Source organism: Schistosoma mansoni, assembly GCF_000237925.1.
Source record: "Schistosoma mansoni, WGS project CABG00000000 data, supercontig 0224, strain Puerto Rico, whole genome shotgun sequence".
Lineage (NCBI taxonomy): Eukaryota > Metazoa > Platyhelminthes > Trematoda > Strigeidida > Schistosomatidae > Schistosoma > Schistosoma mansoni.
Window position 1 is genome coordinate 37,644 of NW_017386090.1, and position 25,866 is coordinate 63,509.

Consider the following 25,866-nt stretch of genomic DNA (forward strand, 5'->3'; position numbering starts at 1 on the left):
ATGCTTCCTGGTTTTCCATGGTGACATAGCTTCAATTGAATTATGATTTCAACTATAAAATTCGTTATTATTGTTGATTTTTCGAAGGTTTTTCTTTTAACGTTTTGCATTCCTTCTCAAATGTTGTCCATGTGCAGTGAACAAGAACACGAGTGGGGACAATCAAAATAAATGTGTCGTGAAACTACAGAACATCTCAGTAAAATCTGGGAACCATGTTGCAAATAGTTCATTTGCAAAATAACAATCCATCGTCTTAAACTTGACCGTTCCTTTTTCAAAAATATCAGTCCATCATCTCCGATTATTATTGTTCATGCATTTTCATACCTATTTCGTTTTGTTCCCTTTGTTTCCTTACCGATCTTCAACTGAAATACATTCTTTGCCTGACCACCGTTATATACTACCTATGTGGATATAAGTAACCCACAGCACACATACATAGTGTATATCGAAATGCTAAGCGACTTAATTCTGATGTTATAGTTTCAAACTTTGCAAAAAATTTATAAATCAACATAAGCTGTTTTATCAGTATAGAATTATGGAGATTGTTGAGTTTCAATTGAGATCATGAACCGATTGATGTTAGACAGCCATTAAAAACCTGGAAGCACTAGACGGCCGTTTCGTCTCATTGTCGGACTCCTCAGCAGTGCACATCCACGTCCTTGCTCGCGGGATTCTTGGATCTATTTTTTGGTCTCAAAAGATTTATACAGAAAATTGTACACTTCATTTTGAAGGTATTTCAACTAATATGATGATTTTAATCATGATAATTTAGTTTTAAATACATATCCCAAGTGCCCTGGTATGGTCAAGAGTGGGGATAGGCATCTCTCGCTCTCGAAATGCTCTCACATGTCCATACGTATACAGTCGTTGCCAGGAAAGTCCTACTCACGGCCTTCTCTAACCAGGGTTGTTGCTTACGAAATTGAGAGGACAAAAAGCGAATATCCGGCACTTTAACTGGAGTAGTGGAAATGGAAGATCCTCCTAGGGGAGTTGGAAAACCCTGATTCCAAACCAGTGGTGCACGTGGACTCTAGGATCCTGAAAGATTAAATGGCATATGAACCAATCGTTGGTCACTGACTACCACGGGACTAAATCTCCTGATGTTGGCTCTACTGCATTGTGAACTATGCCTTTAGATCTAAGGCTCCGGTTGTAGCCCTTTAGGCAAACCACCTTCTTCGTTCATGGCACCCGGGCAGTATCACAATCCACACACAAAAAAAGTGACTTGTATGGCGCATATCTATTTAGTGCCTGTTTGTACCATTATCTATGTGCTCAAATAATAGTACTAATAATAGTAAAATTATTTTCTGATAATTTCCAATGATTTTTATTGTACAGGAAACTAAGGACAACATTTTTTTTATTTGGAGCCCATCCACAATTTTTTATTGGTTGAATTATTCAATCTTATTAGCCAATCAAATTTGTATGTTTCATAAATAAATAACCAATCAAATTGATTATTTAAATATCAGATATTTTATTTAATACCTTAATACTTTAACAATTTGATCATACAGAAATGATTCTATTGTTCATATTGCTGGGTAAGAATATCAGTCATTTTTAGGGAGGTATTTTTAAAATTTATTTATATTTAAAATAAGTTTTATTTTATTTATATCTTATTTCAATTATATGTCAGTTAACTTACTTCCGCCTGTTATCCCTCGTGGAGGAGCATAGGCCGTCCACCAACATTCTCGATCCAACCCTGTCCTTGGTGATCCTTTCCAGTTATTTCCAGTTAACATTCATTCTTTTCATGTCTGCTTCTATTTCCCGACGTAAAGTGTTCTTTGACCTTCCTCTTTTCCGCAACACTTCCTGAGTTTAAAGGGTTAGTCTATGATAAATATCGATGAATTGTATGAGTAACGTGAGTTAACCAGATATACAGAAATATAGGATTTATTACAAAAATTAAAAAAAAAACTTACTTCGCAAAGACGAAAAGGGGTTATATCCTTGAAAAACTAAGCACAACGATATGATATTGTTAACAACGTATTTTATTTTAACTTTACTAGTGTACGAATTTGTGATTGAAGTTCTTCGAACTTTTGAAATGTTATAAAAACACAGTGCCAAAGTTTGACCACAAAGAATTCCACAATATTTGGGTGTTTTTCACTAAACACTTACCAGTAAATTTATGATCTGGTTATTAAAATAATGTATTTATACATTATTTAAATAACCAGATCATAAATTTATGTCACAAGGTAAGCCCTCACATGGAATCCTGGAGGTCAAAGGAGAAGAGGAAGACCAAAGAACACATTACGCCGAAAAATAGAGACAGACATGAGAAAAATGAACAAAATTAGGATAGAACTAGAAAGAAAGGCCCAGAACAGAGTGGGTTTGAGAATGCTGGTCGATGGCCTATGCTCCATTGGGAGTAACAAGCGTAAGTAAGTAATTGAAATAATTATTGAAACCAACAAATAATAATAATTATTATTAGTGGCTTTATTCAATATGATATTTCCGGCAAAATATAGAACTCCTCAGCATTGCGCATCCACGATCCCGCACTCGCGAGATTCGAACCCAGGACCTACCAGTCTCACGCACGAGCGCTTAACCGATAGACCACTGATTCGGCCGGCATCCAACGGTGTTAATGTCTAACTTCAACCAATCCACGATTTTGAGCGACCGTTCACCAATTTTCTTCAGTGAGTTGATATCTCTACAACAGACTTGGTTGAACTCCACTGGTCACTGCTTCCCACTAGAACTCAAGGAAATATCTCTTGAAGTCAGTCACTAGTGAGCATATGATTATAGATCAGAAGGGGTTTTGTGGAGAATATAGTATTTCCATAGTTGAAATCATGAGTCAATTGAAGCTAGACAACCATGAGGAGTCCCATAATAGGACGAAACGGTCGTCCATTACTTTCAGGTTTTCCATGGTGGTCTAGCTTCAATTGAATAATGAATTCAACTATAAAAATATTGTAAAGTTGTTTCATTTTATGAAAGATTCTGGATATTGGAAATGATTTGAAATGTGTTGGTCAATATAATTTATATTGTAAATGCTTGATATTCTATCATATTTATGATTTTAGGTCTTTTAGAAGGATGCACTCATTCATCTGCCATAAAACCAAGTAAACATTCACTCTTCAATTACTTGTAATATATTTACTTACTTACTTACTTACGGCTGTTACTCCCAATGGAGCATAGGCCGCTGACCAGCATTCTCAAACCCACTCTGTCCTGGGCCTTCCCTTCTAGTTCTATCCAGTTCTTGTTCATTCTTCTCATGTCTGTCTCTATTTCTCGGCGTAATGTGTTCTTTGGTCTTCCTCTTCTCCTTTGACCTTCAGGATTCCATGTGAGGTCTTGTCTTGTGACGCGATTGGGTGATTTCCTTGAAGTGTGCCCAATCCACTTCCAGCGTTTCTTCCTGATTTTTTCCTCCGCTGGAATCTGGTTTGTTCTCTCCCACAGTAGAATGTTGTTGATAGTATCTGGCCATCGGATATTGAATATCTTGCGTAGACAACTGTTAATAAATACCTGTATCTTCTGGATGGTTTTCGTAGTTCTCCAGGTTGCCGCCCCATACAGTAGAACTATCTTAAAATTTGTATTAAAAATTCTCATCTTGGTATTGGTTGACAATTGTTTTGAGTTGAAGATGGTTTTCAGTTGTAAATATGCTGCTCTTGCTTTGCCGATACGTGCCCTCACATCACGTTAACCAGAAAATTGTAATATATTGGCTGTTTAATTACTTGGAAGTTCTAGTGATAAATAGTTGGAAAAAGAGTCACAGGTTTGCTTTCGGAGCGTTTATCCTTTGAAACTGTAAAAAACCACCCCTAACTTGATAAATTTATGGATATCAGTGAAACATAACACCTGCATATAATATGAATGTACTTACAACAACCTTATACTTCTCTAGATTTTTACATTTTGAAGTATATTTTAAAGCTTGATTTATCTTTGATGGTCTTAAGTCATTTCGTGTTCAAGACAAGCATTCTAGAAACCAGTTGACTATCACAGTAAACTTTTGATAATGACAGGTAATAATCTGAAGCAATTACGATAATATTCATTGCTAATTATGATGTACCATTTGAGGCAATTTATTAACTTTAAAGCAATTCTGATTTGTACTAAATTCTCTAATATTTTTAAGTTAATAAGATTCATTTTTTAGTATCCCAGGGTTAATATTTCCACAGCCTACATATAGACACAGCTATTCTTCATCTTTTAGTTGTATGGTGACTTTGTCAGCCAGTCAGTCAGCTACAACGTAGGACCAGGCACATATATGCATCGGTCCAAGTTGCCATACCTCGTTAGCACAACAAGATGAACACCGGATTCATAAAAGTAATTAATTGAGTGGTAGTAGTATATAAAGAAAGGTTGTATATAAGGATATAGTATAAGAAGGAAAGAAGTTATGAAGCAATTTTAATCTCAAGGTTTAAGGGAAGATAAAGAGTGTATACACCTACGCCATTGTGATCGATTCTGAGCCATGTCACCCAGAGTCTCCAACCATTGGTTACGATTGTCACGCGGACCCCAGTTTCGAAAAGTTGATCAAAGCAAGTTGTAACACTTTAGCAATGAAGATTATAAGCTTGTTCAACATTCCAATTGTAGAAATATTAATGAACATTTTAAAGGTGATTTCTCAACAGTTATTAGAGTATATTAAAACTTTGTCTTGAACAAATATATTTATCGAATTCGATTTCATGTGTTTGTGTTTAAGCTTCTCCGGTCCTCACAAAAGTGAATAATAGTAAGTTCAACATTTAAAGAATAATACACTTGATGTAAAACTTGAAGTACTTCGATTCATTTGTTGTCAACCAATTCATTGTATTCTACCATAGCTTCCATCTAATTATAAATATGTCTTATCAAATTCTTATATCAATTGCCTGAGTGCCCTGTGAATATATGTGACGTGATGATCCCCGCCAATCAGAGGGGAGTGAATTATCGATCAGAGCAATGATACACAAAAGATGTATGAGTAGTCTTGAGTACTTATCAATCCTGCTTTCTGCCTAGCCCTCTCAGTTAAGTCCACAACACCAATAACAGACTCTGCGACATGGATCATTATTCTCAAAAATTATGGGTTTATATACCAGTCAGACAGACTACATCGTACCATAAAATAGAAAATAATATTTGTACAAGATTTAGCCAAATGTGACTGTGAATATGGGGAACAGTAATTAGTGGACTAGGGATAACTTATGAATGGTAAATCGTATAATAATAGTCAATATGTCAAAATAAAGCTTATAATAAGGGGGACACGAATATGAGTAGTTTAGTTACTTAGCAATTATACGATAAAAATATATACACAATATTGGTTCATAAATGGTCCTCAAAGTTACCATTCGTAATTCTCCACCGGATATAATACAAATTATTCAATACAGTAGCTAAATAAACTATAGGGGATCAGATGATACTTTCTTTTTGTCACTTTAAAAACACAGATCAATAATGGTTTGTATAGAAAGGACTTTTTGATTCTTATACAGTTATCAAATACAAACAAGGAACATTTAATACTGGTCAATAATTAAAGCGTAATTTATTAATCTAAATATAGGCACAAAGTCAGAGTAAGTACAGTACAGAATTGACTTCTTTGATGTCCTTTTGTTATAGGTCCGATAATAATGAAACTGTTCCACATAGTACTTCTTTACTTATTCTTTAACAATTCACTTTTAACTATTGAAATCAATTAGACTGAATTAACACCATCCAGTGATATCAAAAAACTATTCAAAAAAACCTTCAATATGATGGCTGAGGACGCTGTAGGAGTTTATATTTGAAAGTAGATTACATAATTGATCAATTAAATATCTATTAAATGTAAAAACTCCGTCTGTAGCTCCTCCGGGGGCTGCTGTCATTCCCAAGCCTAGATAAAGGAGGAGAGTTGGGCATGAGATTAACGACCCTATCCCGTAGAAAACCAACTCGCTAAAAAAAACGCTAACCAGTAAACATTACTCAGAGAATTTACATAAAGCACATAAATCTTGCATCATATAATGTATGTGTACTTATATTCTAAAAGATTTTGTACAAAGCTAATTCATGCCGCTTCATAACAGCCAACATTGGAGGTATTTATACGATGGCAATGCAACTTTGTAGACTTCTTCACATCATTTTGATATATTGAGGTCGAATCCCTCTAGCGGAGTTTACAGAGCAACCCCTGTAAGTAACAGATTCATTGTACTGTCCATACAATTGAAAGCATCTATACGTCGTTCGTGTATATTGTAGTTGGTTGAAGTATGTCTGCCATATAATCAAGAATCTTTATAAAATGTCTTTACTTGAGTTCTCTATGCTTAATTCAAAACATTTACTACAGTTAAATAAAACAACTCCTTAGGTTGCATTCTTTTACTTTTGCGCTCCTAACATAATTCCATTACTTATGACAAATTCATCGATTTTAACTATTCTTCAACACGACGAAATATTCAGGACTTTAGTAGCAATCTTTCTGAACTATATTCATAACTAGGATGTTACACTCTTCTAAAGCAACAATCATTTGTACTTTCATCATCTGTCAACCAGTACATGACTAACAACATGGTTTATTTCAGTATCAACGTCAAAAGATGGAAAATGACCAAAATCTAATATGTTTCTTGGTTTAACGTTTATAGATTATCATCATGTATATAGAGCTATCTCAGTGATACAATAATAAATCATTATCCTTTTAATCAAACTACCGATTTTCAAGTATGTTAAGATCTTTATCTGATTGAAATTATTGATTGTAAAATCAATAATTCGTCAGAAAAACCGTTGGTTCAATCAGTGACCCAGTGATTTAAATCAAAGTACTAGAAAGTTTTGGGATCATTTAGATATTTATGGTTTATTAATGACTAAGTAATGAATAGATTTACTGTATCACAAGGAGGTTTTGTGGAGATTTTAGTAATTTTATATAACTAAGATCATGAGTCAATTGAAACTAGACCACCATCGAAAACCTGGAAGCACTGGACGGCCTTCTCGTCCTATTATGAGACTACTCAGCAGTGCGCATCCATGATCCCGCCCCACGAAATTCAAACCCAGGACCTACTTGTCTCGCGCCAAGGCACTTAACCGATAGACCACTGAGCCGGCCGGCATCCAACGGTGTTAATGTCTAACTTCAACCAATCAATGATTAACTTTAATATGCTAATTATGTTTCAAATGTATGGATTCATAATAAGGAATACGAATCTTCAAAATGTTTACCAGTGAAATTTATGTGTTATTGTAAAATGAAACAGTTAGTGACCTAGTAGAAATAATGAACAAAGATGATGTCTTTGGATGTAACATCACTATTCACAAATGTTTCACTGATAGAGACCGTAAATTGAAGATCTCACAATATTAAATGTTTGATTGTATCTTCCAATCGATGTGTTAGGACTGCAAATGGTCAGTCTCTTATTGGCATATGTACATTCTGAGCGTATTGCCTCGATATAGCCTTAATTCACAAGCATGGTAAGCAAAGATGGATAGTGGCTAGCAGTGGAATCCAGGACGCGCGTTTCATACCTGCATCTTAGAGTTGATGTTCACTCTGGGACTCGAACTCAGTACCGTTCGCTTCAAACGCCATCGCGTTATCCGCTCGGCCAACTAATACAGTTATTTACTGATAAAAGTATTGATTTTTTTTACATAATGTTATTATAATCATCAGATATTGTACTGTACATCAGTAAACTCTATAAACACGTGAGATCATGAATACTACAGTTTGAACTAAAGTCATATTAACTAAATATAATTGTTTTTGTTATGAACCTATCCAGTAAACGTGAGTACTTTTATCTCTACAATATTTAAATTACTATTTTACATATCAGTCAGTCAGCTACAACGTAGGACCCAGCATATGTACAAATTATAATGATTGCTATGTAAGCGATTAATGGGTTAAAATTGATTTAATGTGTATGCACTCATAAAGAATACTGGAAGAGATATATTGCGGACACTTGGTTTCTTTCACATCGATTTATCCAATGATCAGTTAATAATAACCTAAGCATCATTGATGAACAAGGAGGATGTGATACAGATGTAAAGGCGAGGAATGGCAAAGCAACAACAGCATTCCTACAGTCGAAGAATATATGCAACTCAAAGCAACTGTATTTCTACCAACATCAAGGTAAGAATCTTCAATACGAACGTCAAAACAGTCATACTGTACGGAGCTGAAACGTGTAGATTTACCAAAACCATCATCAAGAGAGTACACGTATTTATAAACAATGATCTGTGTAGAATACCGAATGTCCGTTGACAGGATACCAACAGCAACAGCCTACTCTGAGATAAGAAAAACCAACTTTTAACTGAAGAGGAGATGATTAGAAGACGTTTGAAGTGGATAAGAGAAAATCATCAAACTGCATCACGAGGCAAATGTTAAATTGGAATGGTAAAAGGAAACGGAAAAGAGGAAGGTGAAAGAATACATTGTGCCGGGAAATTGAAGCAGATATGAAAAGGATGAATGTTAATTGGAAAGAACTTGAAAGGATTACCCAGGGCAAGGTTGGATGGAGAATGCTGGTGGGCGGACTATGCTCCTCTACAACGGGTAACAGGAGTAAGTAAGTAATCCCAACAACATATGATGTCGAAAATGGGATTTGTGTAAAGATCTAATTACTTAACACAGAAGTTTAATAAATGTATAAGGCATTTGATGATGGTTTCATCAAGAAATTATGGTTAAATTATAGGTGTTTATTATATGTGTATATAATAGCTACATTTTTTACAACATTCAAACCTAAACAAATAATGCTTACTGGCGGTTATTCACTCGTATTTTGCTCAATAATGGAATTTCAGCTGAAGTTACACCTACTGTGAGTTCAAGGTGAGTCAACTCCATGTAACTCCATGTAACTTCTTGTGTTACATAATTATAATTGCTCTATCCCATATCAATCTATGAGACAATATTAGTTGTATACTAAATCGTATTGTTTGGATTATTATCACATCAAAGCTATATCGGTCATTAATAACTGTATTCTTTTTACTTATTATTTGATTAGACATTGTAAGTGCTTGCATTTGTATTCAATTAAATCTATCCTTGTAAATATATCTTTAGTATAATTATTATTATGAAACAATCATTTCATTGGATTACAGAACAGTTCGTATAGTTAACAAATGTGAAGTTATATAATATAGTATACCCTTGTGGGTCAGGGTAATTTTGCATTGGTTTTCAGGAGAACAAGACACTACCCAGACTTTCACGTGGCAACCCAAACAGTACAGCTCAATCCCGTTAAACAGGAGAGCCAGACACCATATAGGCTTTGACACTACAATCTAAATAGTACAGCTTAATCTTGTGCCGCAGCCGCACAGGTACCAAGCACTCTGGTGAACCATTCACACCATTTATATACACATTCATATCAAATGTATAATTATTCTGATCAATGATCGCGTAAATCAATTATGCACAGCATGAACAGGCCAAATTTGACCCATTCCACTTGCACTACAGTCAAACTCATTACCGTTAGCAATTGCGACATACCTTACAATGACCATGATCCTCAAGAACACTGAAAAGCAACCACCATCAGTTAACCAGTAGACCAGTTTTGAGCATGAACAGTCAGCAAAACTTGCCAAAGTAATGCCGAACCGTCCATAATGTCAATGGCGAACCTCCCGTTTGATGATGATCTCTACTATTCAGCAAATGAATTAGATATTTTCTGCAGAAGAAAAATGACTTTTGATCTGTCAGATTGATTTCATATTCAATAAATTATGAATTTTGGTTGTTTTTGAAGAGGTTTAACATACAAATATGTATGCGATTAGATAAACTTTTACATTGTAAACATTACAATTAAAATTCTGTTAAGGCATAAAATGGACCATGATAATTGACTTGACTAACATCTGATTTAAACTATAACCCAATGATGTTAATTAACGTTAGTTGAACTGAATAAAATAAATGGTTAAATACACTTGGTATTGTTTGGTTGATTCTTCTCATTCGATGTTTAGGATTGTAATTGATCAGTCTCTTATTGGCATATGTGCATACTATGCGTAATGCCTCGATTTGCCCTTAATTCACAATTATCATATGCAATGATGGATAGTGGCTAGCAGTGGAATCCAGGACACGCGTTTCGTCATATTTGAGACTCGTCAGCTGGATGTACCTGCATCTCAGATTTGGCGTTCACTCTGGGATAACGTGATGATGTTTGAAACGAACGGCACTGAGTTCGAGTCCCACAGTGAACATCAACCCTGAGATGCAGGTACATCCAGCTGACGAGTACCGAATAGGACTTGACGCGCTTCCTGGATTCCACTGCTATCTAATATCCATCTTTCTTTAAAATAAATCGTTGTTACTTAAAATAAATTGTTTTCAATACAGGGAGTTCCAAATTTCGTAGCTGGCTCATTTATTTCCTTGGTAAGTTCAGTTTTTGTAGACAAGTTTTAAAATATTTTGTAACTATTATTTCTATGAAAATTTAATTCAAAAATATATCAGGACTCAGATGGTTATGTGAGTAGATTGAATGACATTAGTCAACCAGCCAGTACAAGAAAGCTATTTCATCTTAGTATGGAGTTATTCAATACTAAGTGTTCAGTACTCTTTTGTATTATTTTGTTTAGAATAAGATGGTTAAAAAGAATTACTAAATATATAAGACATTCTTTCATTTTGAATGTTAAATCAGCTGCAGAAACTGTTATAACGGTCCATTTTCCTTGTTTACATCAATGAGACGTTAACTTACCTTAGACGAATATCTATACTCGATAACCTCCCAATGTTTATTATACAGGACTTCAACACAACTTTGATCAAGAAAATGTGATTGGACTGACTAGAACGTCAATATATTTCCACACCAAAACCCGACACAATACAACAACAATCAACAATCATTCAATAATAGTAATAAATGATAAGGATAGGGGAATATATAACTCATCTAACACCTGTCAGAATATCCACATGTCTGACGAAGCAGACAATCAGTCATTATCATTCCCAGCCATACATCAGAAACTTATGTTATTACAGTATTCACAATAATTGATAACTAAGAAAATTTCTGAGAACAAACTTAAATCTTAACTTATTACATTTCAAAACAATCAATATTACAATATTAACACCACTGGATGCCGACTCAGCGGTCCAAAAGTTAAACGTTCGTGTGAGATCAAAGGTTCTGCGTTCGAGTTCCTTGTGTGGTATCGTGGATAATCACTTCTGATGAGTCTTATACTAGGACGAAACTGCCATACAGTGATTCAGTGTTTTCAGTTGTGGTCTAACATTGATCGGTTGGTGATCTCAATCAAAACTCAAAAAGCTCCACAACTCCAAACTCATGGTTAAAGTTAACAGTTTACAGATGTTTATTGTTGAAAGTTTATTATCTGATAAAACAGTAGTTTGATGAAATTATAACTCGGATTTGTAGGTTGTTGACTTATTCAAGATTACTATCATTTAATTACTTGAATCTTAAAATGTAGTTTGTTGAAATACTGTTGGTGAATTTTACTCATGAAAGATAAATTTTATGTTTTATCATTATTGCAAGAGCAGATCTCTGAGTGCCATAGGAGTTTCACTGTTGCATTCCTTCCTTCAATCTAAATAATAAAATAATGTGACATGCATTTTGTACTGCTGTATTGTCATCTAGAGCTGCTGAGAACTCTCTTCGGTCTTAAAAGTAAGAAAGATTAGTATTAATCCTTGGTTGTTCTTTGAATCAAATGATTGTGTTTTTATCTACTTACCGTCTCAGTTAATCTAAAATAAAATCTTTGAATACGTTTTATGCTCATAAGAATTCACTGTAGTAAATTAAGGATGTTCTTTGGCATTCAACTGAGATTGACTTTCTATGAGGTTTGCATTGTTTTTTTACATATTACCGAAATCTTGGTCAGAGGACACTATACTTCAATGGAAGGATTAATCCAAGATGTTTGATTATGATCCTTTATAGAACCATTATTAATTAAATCGAGATTAATAAAATTAACCCGTGCACACATAACATATTTGTATTCTAGAATACGTTCAGTCACAAGAGAAAGTACTTGTGATTTTTGAGCTCACACGAAACAAGATATTTTGGTCGTTATAACGACCATTATGTTCATTGAATGACCTAATTCGTGAACTTCATGGTACTTCGTTGAGATATATGATATCGAATTTAAATTTCTGATTGTAAATTATGACAAACTTTGTACGACGCAATCGGTGTTCGGAAGCAGTTTCATCTTTAATCGGATATAACACCACTGTCTCAGCAAGGAAATTACTTAATATGATTAGACTCGTAGGTTATCAACATTTTAAAACAGAAACGAAATGGTGATTCATAATCGGTCAATAATCTATCATGAATCATGTAATTTTAAACCGATCACAATCTGATCAGTATTTAGTGATTATCAACCCTCAGACTATGGTGAAGAAGAGTTATTTCTTCAGAAACACAAACTGTGCGAATAATGTGCCACAAACCTTAACATCATGTCTAGGATCTTATCAGATTTTCTTTTACGAAAAGCAAGAATAACAAATTATATCCATTAATTCGTTCACATAAGCCTTAGTAAGATGTTTGATATCGTTAGTATCTTGATGATTCTAAAGAACGGTTGAAAGTTTCAACAAACTGAGTTCCTCACAGACAGTTTCAGATTGGTTGGGTTTTGATTATGAATTAACTAAATTATGACTATGTGAATCTTTTCCCTAATCCTGAGTATTCAGTATACAACACTGAATAGCCTTAGTGAAATATTGTGAGTGTCAACATAGGTGATAAGAGTTTCGATATTGGTGGTTATCTGAGTAAATATTAATGTATTTGAATTTCAACATTTTAGATGACTTAATGGAAAAGTAAGTACAAATCCGTGTTAAGATGTTATGACCCGTTGAAAATGTATTGTGTTTAAAATAAAGCACTAGGAAAAGATGATTTGATTGATACAATTTATGATGATGCAATGAGAAAATGAAGACTATCAGAATTATGTAATATATTTGTGGAATACATTTCGAACAATCTGATCATACATATACTTGTTAGGAACATGCCCCCAAATGTCCTGATACGGCCAAGAGTGGGGAGAGTCTGCTCTCCCTCTCGAAATGCTCTCATATGGCCACGCGAATATATAGCCTCTGACAGGGAAGTCCTACTCACTGCCTTCTCACACCAGGGGTGTTGTTCACAAAAGTGAGAGGACGAAAAGCGAATGTCCGGCTCTTTAACCAGGTTGGTGGATGTGGAGGATCCACCTAGAGGGGTTGGAAAACCCTGATTCCAAACAAATGGTGCACATGGGCTCCAGTATCCTGAGGGAACAATTGGTGTATGAATCATTCGTTCGCCATCGGCTACCATGGGACTGCATCTCCTTACGATGCTCCACTGCCTTGTGGATCAGATCTTTAGGTCAAAGACTCCGGGTGTGGCCCCCTAAGAAAACCACCTGCTTCAGTTTGGGCACCTGGCAGTATCCCAGCCCTCACACAAATCAAATGAGATTTGTAAGGCGCATGTGTATCTGGTGCTTCCTTGTACCAATATTTATGTGTTTAAATAATAAATAATAAAATAATGTTAGGAACATTTATGTATAAAGATAAAAGGTCAACTAAATGGTTAGTGGTTAACCGTAACGAGGTGGATCGATGCCGACTCGGTGGTCTGGAGTTTAAGCGTGGCGGTCCAGTGAATCCAGGTTTTCCATGGTGGTCTATTTTCAATTGAATCATGAATTCAACTTCAAAATTACTAAAATCTCTATAGAAAATCGCTTCTGATAAAAACAAAGTACACAAAAACAATGTGATAACCACATTGAATAATAAGTCAGCAGTATAATCAGAGTTGGTTAGGATGAGAACAAATTGTTTTTGAATGCACAAATTATTTATGAAAAAATCTCGGAACATCAGCTTTATGAATTAAACCAATAAATAATTTTTGATAGTTTAGATCAGGAATCAATTGAAGCTAGATCACCATGGAAAACCTGGAAGTACTGGACAGTCGTCTTGTCCTATTGTGGGACTCCTCTTTAGACTTCACAAAATAGTACCCAATAATCTAAAAAGTGGTCAGGTTTAAGGCAAATACATCACTGAAAATAGTAGTATTTGATGTTACGATTAATTCATTTTTGTATTGGTTATTTAAATATTCATACTGATGTTTATGACTGCAGTTACTTAGTTTCATATTGTCATATGTGCAACTTATGTGGATTGCTTTGATATTGCTTTAAGTCACAAGTATTATAAGCAGAGATGAATGATGACTAGCAATGGAATTCAAGACGCGTATTTCATCCCATTTAGGACTCATCCATCAGTTGGACTTAGGACTATTCATAAAATGACATAAGGTTGTCAGTGTGAAGATTCTAATCTGAATGAGTCCATATGTTAAATGAAATTGTGAGATCGAAAGTCAAAATGAAGATGCGTAACATATGATGAGAGAGATAATAATATAATTGCAAATGGAAATGAATAGTTGTTCAACCGTTTAGAGGATTGTAAGTTTGATGGATTTAAGTAGATAACTGTCAACACGATATATTACTATAGATGATTGCTATATATAAACTGTATCGTCTGTTTGTACTGAATGAGGTAGAATTGAAGTGTTAACAGTTTTAACAATGCTTTTGCTTGACCATAATTGAAGATGCTCTTAAAGACAAAAATACACATTGCTACAACTTCTGCCAATAAAACTTATGTGATAACATCAGTTGAATTGATAAATTTAGGAAGAAGAGATTACTCGAGACAATTTATCTTTCAACATTATAGTGACAATTGGACATATAGAAAACAGTAATTGCAATTTCTTTGTATTGATGGTTTATTAAATTGCTCTGTACAACTTTAGCGTTACCATTTCACTGAATTCATCACTTTTACATTATAGGCGTTACCCACGTTACCCATCTTTATTCCAATCAATTATCTTACAATTCACATAGTACACATTTAAATGTCGTATTTAACTGAAACCTGGTCACTTCTAGGATTATTTTTTTGAACACATAATTGTAAAATATGATAAGAAATACTAGAAACGAATACTGTTGATTTGTATATCTGTGTTGTGAATCAGATATATGTAAAATATAACATACCTACTACAAATGATAAAGAAACCAATGCTTCTGTAACAAATAACATAAAAAGGCTGGAAACACAGGATGGCCGTTTAGTCCTATTGTGGGACTCCTCAGTACAGCGCACATAGGCTCCCGCTTCGTGAGATTCGAACACAGGACATATCAGTATCGCGCGCGAGCGCTTAACCACCAGACCACTGAGTCGGCATCCAACGGTGTTAATGTTTAACATCAACTAATCCATGAAATTGAGTCACACATCCACCATTGTCTTCAATGAGTTACTATTTCACAACAGATCTGGTTGAACTCCACTGGTCAATTATTTTCACTAGAACTCAAGGAAATACCTCTTGAAATCAGTCACTAGTGAGCATATGTTGAATAATATCAGGAGGGGTTAATATAATGTCAACAGAAACCCCTTCTGATAATAAATTATCATTTTACTTATAAGATTATATGAACAACAGACTATTATTACTGATTGTTGATTAAAGTCGATATTCATTCTCAAACAGGTATCATCATTTTCCATCATGTTTCAACCTTGATTATAATCAAATTTGGTTACCTTTTTGTTTTAAAATCAAAGGTTCTGTAAGTTTCTTTTATTCTATTGCTTTAATTGATAAAATATAGGCGCGACATTTGATGTGGTACAGTAAAAAAACAAACAAAAAAGAGAACAATAAACTGATAGTACATACATGTATGAAGATGTTTACATCACAGTGATGTTGCTTTGTCAACACTTCATATTTTGATTATCTTGTTTACCATAATTGTCTATGTAGGTGTATCTCGTATATAAGTGAATAATACAAAATATCTATTTATGTGATGATTGTCATCTTATCTATTGAAATAGCCAGTAATATGTAGTAATGTATAAGACAATTAGAGTTGGATTACTTCTATTTAATAGTATAGTTAATATCAATCACTGACACAATTCAGCATATCAGAATATATATAGCAAAATTACAACCTAAAAATGAATGAAAGATCGTAGTGTAGTTGTGGGGTCTACAATCTGACTCCAATAAGATCGTATGAACGATTGTTGTCAAATTAAACATCCTGTCTATCGTTGTATGTAATACGTCACTTAATCCGCATTCGTGAATAAAGGAATTAAATAAGTCAAATACGAGAATGGATTTCGAACACATATATTTTGTACATTCATTGATCTGGACAAGAAATCAGAAGGATGAAGTGAATGGAAGAGAGAGAAGCGAAAACGAACCGCATTAGCGATGGCGGGTAAACCGACTCGCATTAATCAAGCGTTAATCGATATTTATATTCAGACAAGAATAAGTTACAGATATGTGATGAATAGGATAAGAAGTGTACATACACATATGCTCATATGAAAACAGTCAGGGTTGATAAGTGAATCATTACCAAGGTATTTTCTTTATTTATTGTGTAAGTTATAATCCGAAAACATTCGAATATATAAGTTTTCTATTATGTACCAAAGTTTGATATACTCCTCCTGATACTTCCAATTTTCTTTAACATTATAGTGAGTCTATTTGACAAAACGTAAGTAGAATGGGCTAGAGAAAGTTTGAATGTCTTCAATGTAAATTTACAATTGTACAAACAGTACTGTTTTATTGTGGTGCATGCTACTTGTGCTGATAGATATGAGTAGTATATAGCAGCAATCAAAAGTGAAATGCCTACCAGAAGAAACTTGAATTAAAGTGAATAGGAAAGAAAACAGACAGCGTTTGTAATAACAACAGAATTAGAGGAATAAAAAAGTATGTGAAGGACAACTGAAGGGAGATGTGCAAATAATGTATTTAATGTATGGTATTTGAGGCATCCAGGAATTTCCTTAATTGAATCTTCATTCTTTTAATTGTATGAGTTTTGAAAGAATGTTTTATCCATGTTTTATGGAAAGTGGAGATTCAAGCTATATGTTGAATGTTTTCAATCATTGTCACAGTGAATTGTTGTAAATGTATTAAAGGATATCGGTTAATATCTGTAAGATATAGAGATTGGTCTTCGTTGATATTGACCAACTAAATACAAGAGCTAAGAAAAGCATGAACAGCTTTGTACAAAAAGAGATATCTAGCTAAATGCTTATGTATAAAGATATATCTATGTCATCAACGAATGGTTATTTCTTTGCCGTTGTTTAGCTAATCTCGTCTTCAACGACGAGGGTTTCAACTAATCAAGCTTCAATCATTTAGCTTAATATATGCAAAACATGTAATCATCATTTTTATTAACTGTGAACTGCTGTATCATTGTCAGACATCTTTCTAGTATATACACAATCATGTTTAACCAATGCAATAAACCTAAACATGTTTAAATGTATTTAACCTGACGGTAACTAAAAATCATGACTTCAGCAGTTGATATTCATGGTGTTTGACATTAGCCTGATGTCAAAATTGAAGCTATGAAACAAGTACAATAAAAGCCTATTCAGATAGACCTAACACTGAATGTCGAGATTTTTAAAAATCAAGCTGAATATTGATCTTGAGGCAATTTACCAAGTCCTCTAATTTTTGTACAATATACATAAAATAATATCTATAATATTTTAACTTCCTTATGCCTGTTACCCATCGTAGACGAGTATAGGCCATCCACATGCACTCTCCATCCAACTCTGTCCTGGGAAATCCTATCCACTTCTTTTCACTTGCTATTCATCCTCTCAATGTCTGCTCCCGATACTCAACGTAGTATGTTCTTTGGTCTTTCACATTTCCGTTTACCTTCACGATTGCAAGTTAACGCTTGCCTCGTGATTCAGTCTGATGATTTCCTCAATGTATGTCTTATCCACCTCCAACGTCTTTTACTCATCTCCTCTTCAGTTAAAAATTGGATTTTTCTCACTCAGAATAGGTTGTGGCCGATGGTATCCGGTCAACGGACATTCAGTATATTACGCATACCGTTGTTTATAAATGCTTGTACTCTCTTGATGATGGTTTTAGTAGTTCTCCTTGTTTCAGCTCCGTACAGTATGACTGTTTTGACGTTCGTATTGAAGATTCTCACTTTGAAATTGGTAGACAGACAGCTGTTTTGAGTTCCATATATTCTTCAACTGTAGGAATGCTGTTGTTGCTTTGCCAATCATTGCCTTTACGTCTGCATCAGTATAACTTTAAAAACTGTTCATAAATTGCATACATCTCTTCTACATTTGCCCAACAAATGAGATAAATTCAAACTAAATGAAATGGTTTACTACTTTACCAAAGTGATAATATTTGTGAACTTGAAGAAAAGTAATGGAACCCATAGTTTTGTTCATTAAACAAAAATCTGACTGCTGTCCAGGTATATTTTGGTTTATAACATTGTGGTTACTGTATCCTACTTTATAGACATCATACAACAAAAAACTGATTCAACAAGCATTTATTTAACTTCACAGTTAGTCTCTTGAACCAACTTTTTAATGATTCTACAGACACTCCGTTTCGTAAGTACTGATGATATTTATTTCATATATGCTAAATGTCACTGTTAAAAACCAAGCACCAACAACTACATTATACAATAATCAGTTTACCCTACGTTGATTATGATCATTATTATTGATATAACTGTATAACTAATCATTAAAATAATTTTGTTTTTCGTTTCAGCCTGAGTAAGTTAACAAGACAAGGATTATATAAACATGTTGAAATATAATATAATCTACATTTCAAGCTAATATATTATATGTAGAGCAATATGTACTGATTTGGATAATTTAAGGATTGTACAGTGTTCTTAAACCTTAGAAATGAAGATGAAAGGTGGTTCGTAGAGGAATCCAGGACTCACATTTCGTTGTATTTGAAACCCATCATCTGGATGTAGCACCATCGCAGAGCTGATGTTCACTCCTGGAACCGCATCCAGTACCATCCTCTTCAAACGCCATCGCCTTATCCGCTCAGTTTAGGGATGCAGGTACATCTAGCTGACGAGTAGCAAGTTGGACAAGATACGCGTCCTGGATTCAATTGCTAGTCATCATTCATCTCGGCTTATAATACCTGTGATTTAAGGTAGTATTGCGGCGATCCGTAAAGGATCCACATATGCCTATAAGAGATTGACCAACTCCAGTCATAAACATCAATGGGAAAATTCAAACAACCAATACAAAAACAAATTTCTTCAAAAGTACTTCAAGAGCTTTTGAACAATTATCAGTCAAATTAAATATTGAAAAACTTGAAGAGAAACTTAATCAGTTTGGAAGAAACTGATTTGTATAGTACTATTTAAGAATTTTTTAATTCAATTCCCATATTCATGTGTTCATTGTGAAATACAAAATATGTGTAGATACTAGAACGAAACAGCCATCCAGTGCATTTAGGTTTTCAATGGTGTTCTCGCTTAGTTCGTCTCATGAATTCAACTGTTGAAATTACTACAATTTGCACAAATCCACGTTCTGGTAATCAATTTAGTGTTTAACAATACATAAAACAATAGAAATCTATTGACAAGTAGGTCTTATAAAATGTCTAAACCGGAAGTTGACCTTCACTTTTAGAAAAGATTATAGTTAATATTGAACAGACTGTCAAAAATCCACTAAAGTTTATCCAACGATCAGTACTCTGTTGGAAATTTAAAGGATTCAAGGATAAAATCTTCATCAAGACAAAATGAATTATCATCATTCATTGATGAATAGCTAAGTTCATCTTCAGATTGCATACAAGCTAGAAGGTTTCCCAAAATGTCTTATTCTAACTGAAGACGGATTACGCTAATGAAGATGGTAAGGTCTACTTATAAATAGAATATCTTGCTTGTTTAAATGTATAAACGAACCATAGAAATAGTTTCGTAGAGAATCTCAAATGTCCCATTATTAAAAATCTACATTTATGTAATAAATGTCCATATGTATCTACCGACACCTAGTTGGTATTGGATAATAACGAAGTTATTTGATCACAATGTATAAGGTGATCATTGTTTGATATGGAAAACAAAATGTCTCGTAAATTGACTGTTAGATTATAAAGTGGAAGTGTTTAACTGGTAAATTTGATTTGCAAATGATTTGATTCGATTTTGCAAATGAACCAGGGAAACATCTACCTTCTTTTGGAAAGACAATAAGTTATAATGTGTAGATTACATCCTGCGAAATTGCTTACTTCTTTATCCTGTTTATTCTAGCTTTCCATGTAAGTTCTTCATAAGTTGGTGCTTATCATAAAAACTAGTCTTATATATACATACGTATATGATGAATAATTAACTTTGTCTATATACATAGGGAGAAGTAATCGAGCAATGCAATTAAGGGTCATTGAACATGCGCCTAGATGTCTTCAAAGTCATTTAGTGTCAAATGATTCGATCAACGTGGGAGATGAAAAACCATGTTCATCAATGGCGAAGCATATAATTGAAACGGGGCACAAAATTGATATCAATACAGCGTTTAAAATGTTGTATAGAACAAATTGTCGAGGACCAATTTTCAGGTTTATTTAAGCCTTGGCTATTAGTAAATATAAAACCCCCCTCTTATGTGTACAAAAACAATTTGTCTTAAAGTTGAAACCATGAGTCGATTGAAGCTAGACCACCATGGAAAACCTGGAAGCACTGCTCACTAGTGACTGACTTCAAGATACATGTCCTGGAGTTCTAGTGGGAAGCAGTGACCAGTGGAGTTCACCCACGTCTGTTGGGAGATATCAACTCACTGATGACATTGGTGAATGGTTGCTCAATTTCGTGGATCGGTTGAAGTTAGACATTAACACCGTTGGATGCCGGCCGGCTCAGTGGTCTATCGGTTAAAGGGCTCTGGCTCGAGACTGGTAGGCCCTGGGTTCGAATCTCGCGATGCGGGATCGTGGATGCGCACTGCTGAGGAGTCCCATAGTAGGACGAAACGGCCGTCCAGTGCTTCCAGGTTTTCCATGGTAGTCTAGCTTCAATCGACTCATGATTTCAACTTTGAAAAATACTGAAATCTCCACATAACCCCTTCTAATTTGTCTTAACCTTGAACTTACCCTGGTAATCCCTAAATCATTCTATGGCCTAGGATAACGCAACAATTTCTTGTTTTTTTCTATACGATGTAAAAAAATGTTTTTCTCCCCTGTAATACCTTTCTCCACATGAACTTTCATTTAACTGACCTTTATTAATCTTCATATAAAATGCCCTGACAAGTATATGTGTGACCAGGTTGTTCGAAATGTATAGCCCAAATACATCACATTTTTCAGATCAACTCCGTCTTCATATTGTTCTATCGAAACTATGTGATGGTTTCATATTAATAGGACATTGAATGTTCAAGTCACAATTAAAAAAGATAATTTAAAACTTCTTACAGTTAAACTGATTGTATTTAATAATTTTAATAGTTGAGATCACGAGTCCATTGAAGCTAGACCATCATGGAAAACCTCAAAGCCCTGGACAGCCGTCTCGTCCTAGTATGGAATTCTTCAGGTCCTGGGTTCGAATCCCGCATGAGAGATCGTAGATATGCACTTCTGAAGAGCCCCATTTTAGGACGAAACAGTCATCCAGTGCTTCCACGTTTCCAATTGTGGTCTAGCTTATATTGATTTGTGAACTCCACAAAACCCCCTTCTGATAATAATTAAAATTATCTACCTTTTGTGTTCAACTTGGTATCAAGTTTGTTAAACGTATTGAACATTTTGATTTATAGTTGACTTAAGCATCGGAAGAGGTAAGTTATATCAACATTATTACTATATTGCTATTTGACTGAGTCTCCATAGATTTCAATGACTTTGTAACTTGTAAGGTTTTTCATATTGTAGACTGAATTTGCAAAGAATTAAAGAAATATGTAGTTAATTATTTACTTCAGTACAAATTATCTTTTCACCAATATATAACCACAATGAGTTCTGATTGAAAGGAAGAATTTCTAGGATTGTTTAAACAGAATAATAAATATGAGTGTTACTTACTAGAATGTAGAAATGAAGGGGATGTTGTGTGATTGTGAGTAGTAGTAGTAGTATGATAATAATGTTGGCGAAATTCCATGTATAAGGGTATGAAGTGTTTACCAAGCTGTTATTATAGAAACGTGTAGATGATCTATTGACAAGAACCTTCTCTTTCAAACAACGTTACGTAACTTTATGTTATCAATTTATACATTGTTGTGTAGAGGCCATGAACCATGAAATTCAGATAATGCAGCATAGTGAATAATTAAATGGTTTAATGTTAGATTGTATGTTTACAAACAAATGTATTCAGAAAGTACTATATATATCTGCTAACAATGACTTTAGTGACACTATTCAGTATACGACTATTATGAGAGCTTCCGCTTTCGAATATCATACTCAATTTTTACGGAGAATGATGATGGGAGTCCACAAAAAGGATCTGTGGTGCTTCTTCAGTCAGAATACATCATCCTAATGAAAGATTTTTTAAAAATCTCGTTTAGCACATATTGTGATCTCTGATAGTTTATTATAAGTATACAAAGTACATCTGAAATGATGTTTCGAAGTTATTAACGTTACGATGAATAGAAAAAACACTATTCGCTCAGACACCAACATAAATTCCTGTGTTGTCGTATCCAAACTATAAACTGATACGTATACAGGAATACTCTCTAATGAGAAAATCACACTCGTTTGTGTAATTACTGATGAACCTGGCCCATATATTTGCAGAATGATCCATAAATGTTATAGCTTATCGTGCGCTGCTCATTTTCATTTCAGGAAGACGAACAACGTGCAATATAAAAGTTTTCAGGAATGATTTGGATATAATTGAAATAATTGTAATTACGGTCATTAAACTACACGTTTTTATATCCTACATTTTGTTAAACTTCCTACATGTTTCAATATGCAACGACGTTAATATAAACCAATGTCTGTGATGAGGATTTTTTTATTACAAACTATAATAAGATAAAAAGAGATCTGTTATAGTTAACTAAATAGAGGATTTCAAGTTCACTACTTGATCAACGCAGAATACGGTATACTACTACGGCGCTCGTACGTATAGAACCCCACAGTCGCAAATCAGAAAACAGAAGAAGACTTGAGAATTCTCTGTTGGGTGATAACCAAAATGTACAGAAAATCATGGCCATTTTATTAATATTAGCGTTTGTTATACCAACATTATAACCCAGCCAATCCACAAAGGGATATGTTGTGCTGCTGTCTAATATTAGCATGCTACGTTGATATTCTAGAAAGCCCCATCACATTCTGACTGGATGGAAACTCTTCGCCTCCTTTAGGGCCTCTGAGGGTTCCGTCGTAGTTTTCGGAAGTCGTCCAACAGAGGACATAGCATAGTTTTTTCAATCTCATCTGGTATGCAATCTTTAAATCCAAATCACAAAATTGTATTTACTTTCGTTAACCGCTTTCTGGTGCAGATTTAGCGATGATCAATGAAATAAATTGTCTGGACTGCTCATCATCAATATGCTAACTAACTTTCATGCCACCTGGATAATTTAATGATCACAGTTTTACCATTAATCTCCAAATGTGAAATATTTGTGTTCAGTTATGAGAATATTAAAAACCAAAAATCATTTATCAGTATGAGGTTGTTGAGACTGTTGAGTTTTTAATTGAGATCATGAATCGATTAAGGTTAGATCACCATTTAATAAACCTCAAAATGTTATAAAACATGAAATATATTTCATTTGAAGCGAAAGGTACTGGGTTCGAGACCCAGAGTGAACATCAACTCAGATGCAGGTACATCAGCTGACGAGTCCCAAATAGGACGAAACGCGCGTCCTAGATTCCACTGCTAGCCATTATCCATCTTTGCTTACAATGAATTATATATTTCATCAGTTTCAAAATTATAAAACACTATGAATAGTCTACAAATATGTGTTGTGTCACCCACCCAAAATATCAAACTTTAAATGTCATCCAATCTTTCGTTCAAAATAAGCATACTTCTTAACAGAAGTGAAAAATAAGGTTAGAAACTGAATGTTGAATTTTGAAATATCTAGGATCCGAAGGGTAGTTAAGGACTAACTTATATTAGTTCTGAGGGATAATTGGATGTGAAGTAATCTTCGATTTTATGGAAGATAATAACAACACAGAGAGACCAGTTGCTGGTCATGACACACTTCTACACCAGAAAGTCGAATAATTTGTGCTAGAGCTACAATTAGATTTATAATTATTTCCGAGATGTAAAACACATCTAGCGTATTTCTTATTACTAACTATCCACATTAACGGAAGAAAAGATTGTAAACAGTTGCCAGATTATATAGAAAATCAGTATATCCCTGTTTAAATGATGATTTCACCTAATTAAAGGTTTGAAAATGGAATTCGTACGAAATTCATAAATTACCTTGAATACTCTTCGAACAAATCCAAATAAATAAAAATGGGATATAGCTGGTGATATTTTAACACGTCGACTGAAAAGACCTGTTGAAAGGACATTTCAATTCGCCGAGCTACATATAATTTTAGCAACTGAACAAGTACTCACACAACTAATCAAGGATGGATTACCGAAGATGGGCTCCTCTATGTGTGTGTACCGATCCAACTGCTCCTGTGAAGCTAGTTATATAGGCCGTACTCAGAGGGATTTATCCTTGCGTGTTCATGAACCTGTAACAGCATGGTTGGGAAAAAGAGTTACTAAATCGATCAATCGCACTATTCCTCCTCACTTGGCAGATAGTGAACATATTAAATAGAAGAATTTTTCCCTGTTTATCATCAAGTTCCAGAAAATCCACCTCAGGAAGCTAGATTGCGGTTACTCTACATAACCGAAGTCATCTAAATCAAATCCAGGAAACCTGACTTATGTATTCAGAAAAGGTATATCCAGTCTCTACGTATAACTTGGCCTACGATCAGAACACCGGATACCTAAACTGAATATTATAAACCTCTTACCCGCTACCTATTATTTTTTAATACATTTATCTTAATCTTCACTTTCATCATTCCTAATTGACATGAATTCCTTTTTGTCATAATTACTTTGATAACACCCTTCTTATTACGTATTATATTCACACAACAGTATTATTATTATTATCAGAAGGAGTTTTGTGGATAGTATAGTAATTTTTTAATAGTCGAATTCATGAGTCGATTGACGAGTCAATAGGACGAAACGACCATCCAGTGTTTCGAGGTTTTCCATGGTGGTCTAGCTTCAATTGACTCATGACCTCAACTATCAAAAATATTATTATTATTACTACTACTATTTTGATTACTGTGCATTTTATTCACACAATTGTTTTTCATTTTTGTTATATTACTATTACACTGATTGTAATTGGGCAATTTACTCCCAACCATTCTGACCTTCATTAAGTAACCTTTCTAATATACAATTAACACTATTTTGAGGCTTCAATTGACTCATGATCTCAACTATTAAATTACAATAATATCCACAGAAACCCCTTTCATAGAATAATAATCATATACCCACTAGTGACTGGCTTCAAGAGGT

The 25,866-nt window shown here is 34.2% G+C and overlaps 1 protein-coding gene and 1 non-coding gene across 2 annotated transcripts; one reads left to right on the top strand and one right to left on the bottom strand.

Annotated features, from left to right (window-relative positions):
* Positions 1-1,555: 1,555 nt before the first annotated feature.
* Positions 1,556-23,259, top strand: Smp_166860 (hypothetical protein; the record flags this gene model as incomplete). Its single annotated transcript, XM_018791843.1, has 10 exons — positions 1,556-1,580; positions 3,117-3,158; positions 4,796-4,825; positions 8,968-8,995; positions 11,844-11,873; positions 13,048-13,067; positions 16,863-16,881; positions 18,800-18,811; positions 22,049-22,069; positions 23,097-23,259. 5 exons carry the CDS (start codon positions 1,556-1,558, stop codon positions 11,869-11,871), a joined length of 153 nt encoding a protein of 50 aa, XP_018647284.1. The 3' UTR covers positions 11,872-11,873; positions 13,048-13,067; positions 16,863-16,881; positions 18,800-18,811; positions 22,049-22,069; positions 23,097-23,259.
* Positions 7,672-7,744, bottom strand: Smp_tRNA_01452_Pseudo_TTG.1.1. The gene has a single exon. It is a non-coding gene (tRNA).
* Positions 23,260-25,866: the final 2,607 nt, after the last annotated feature.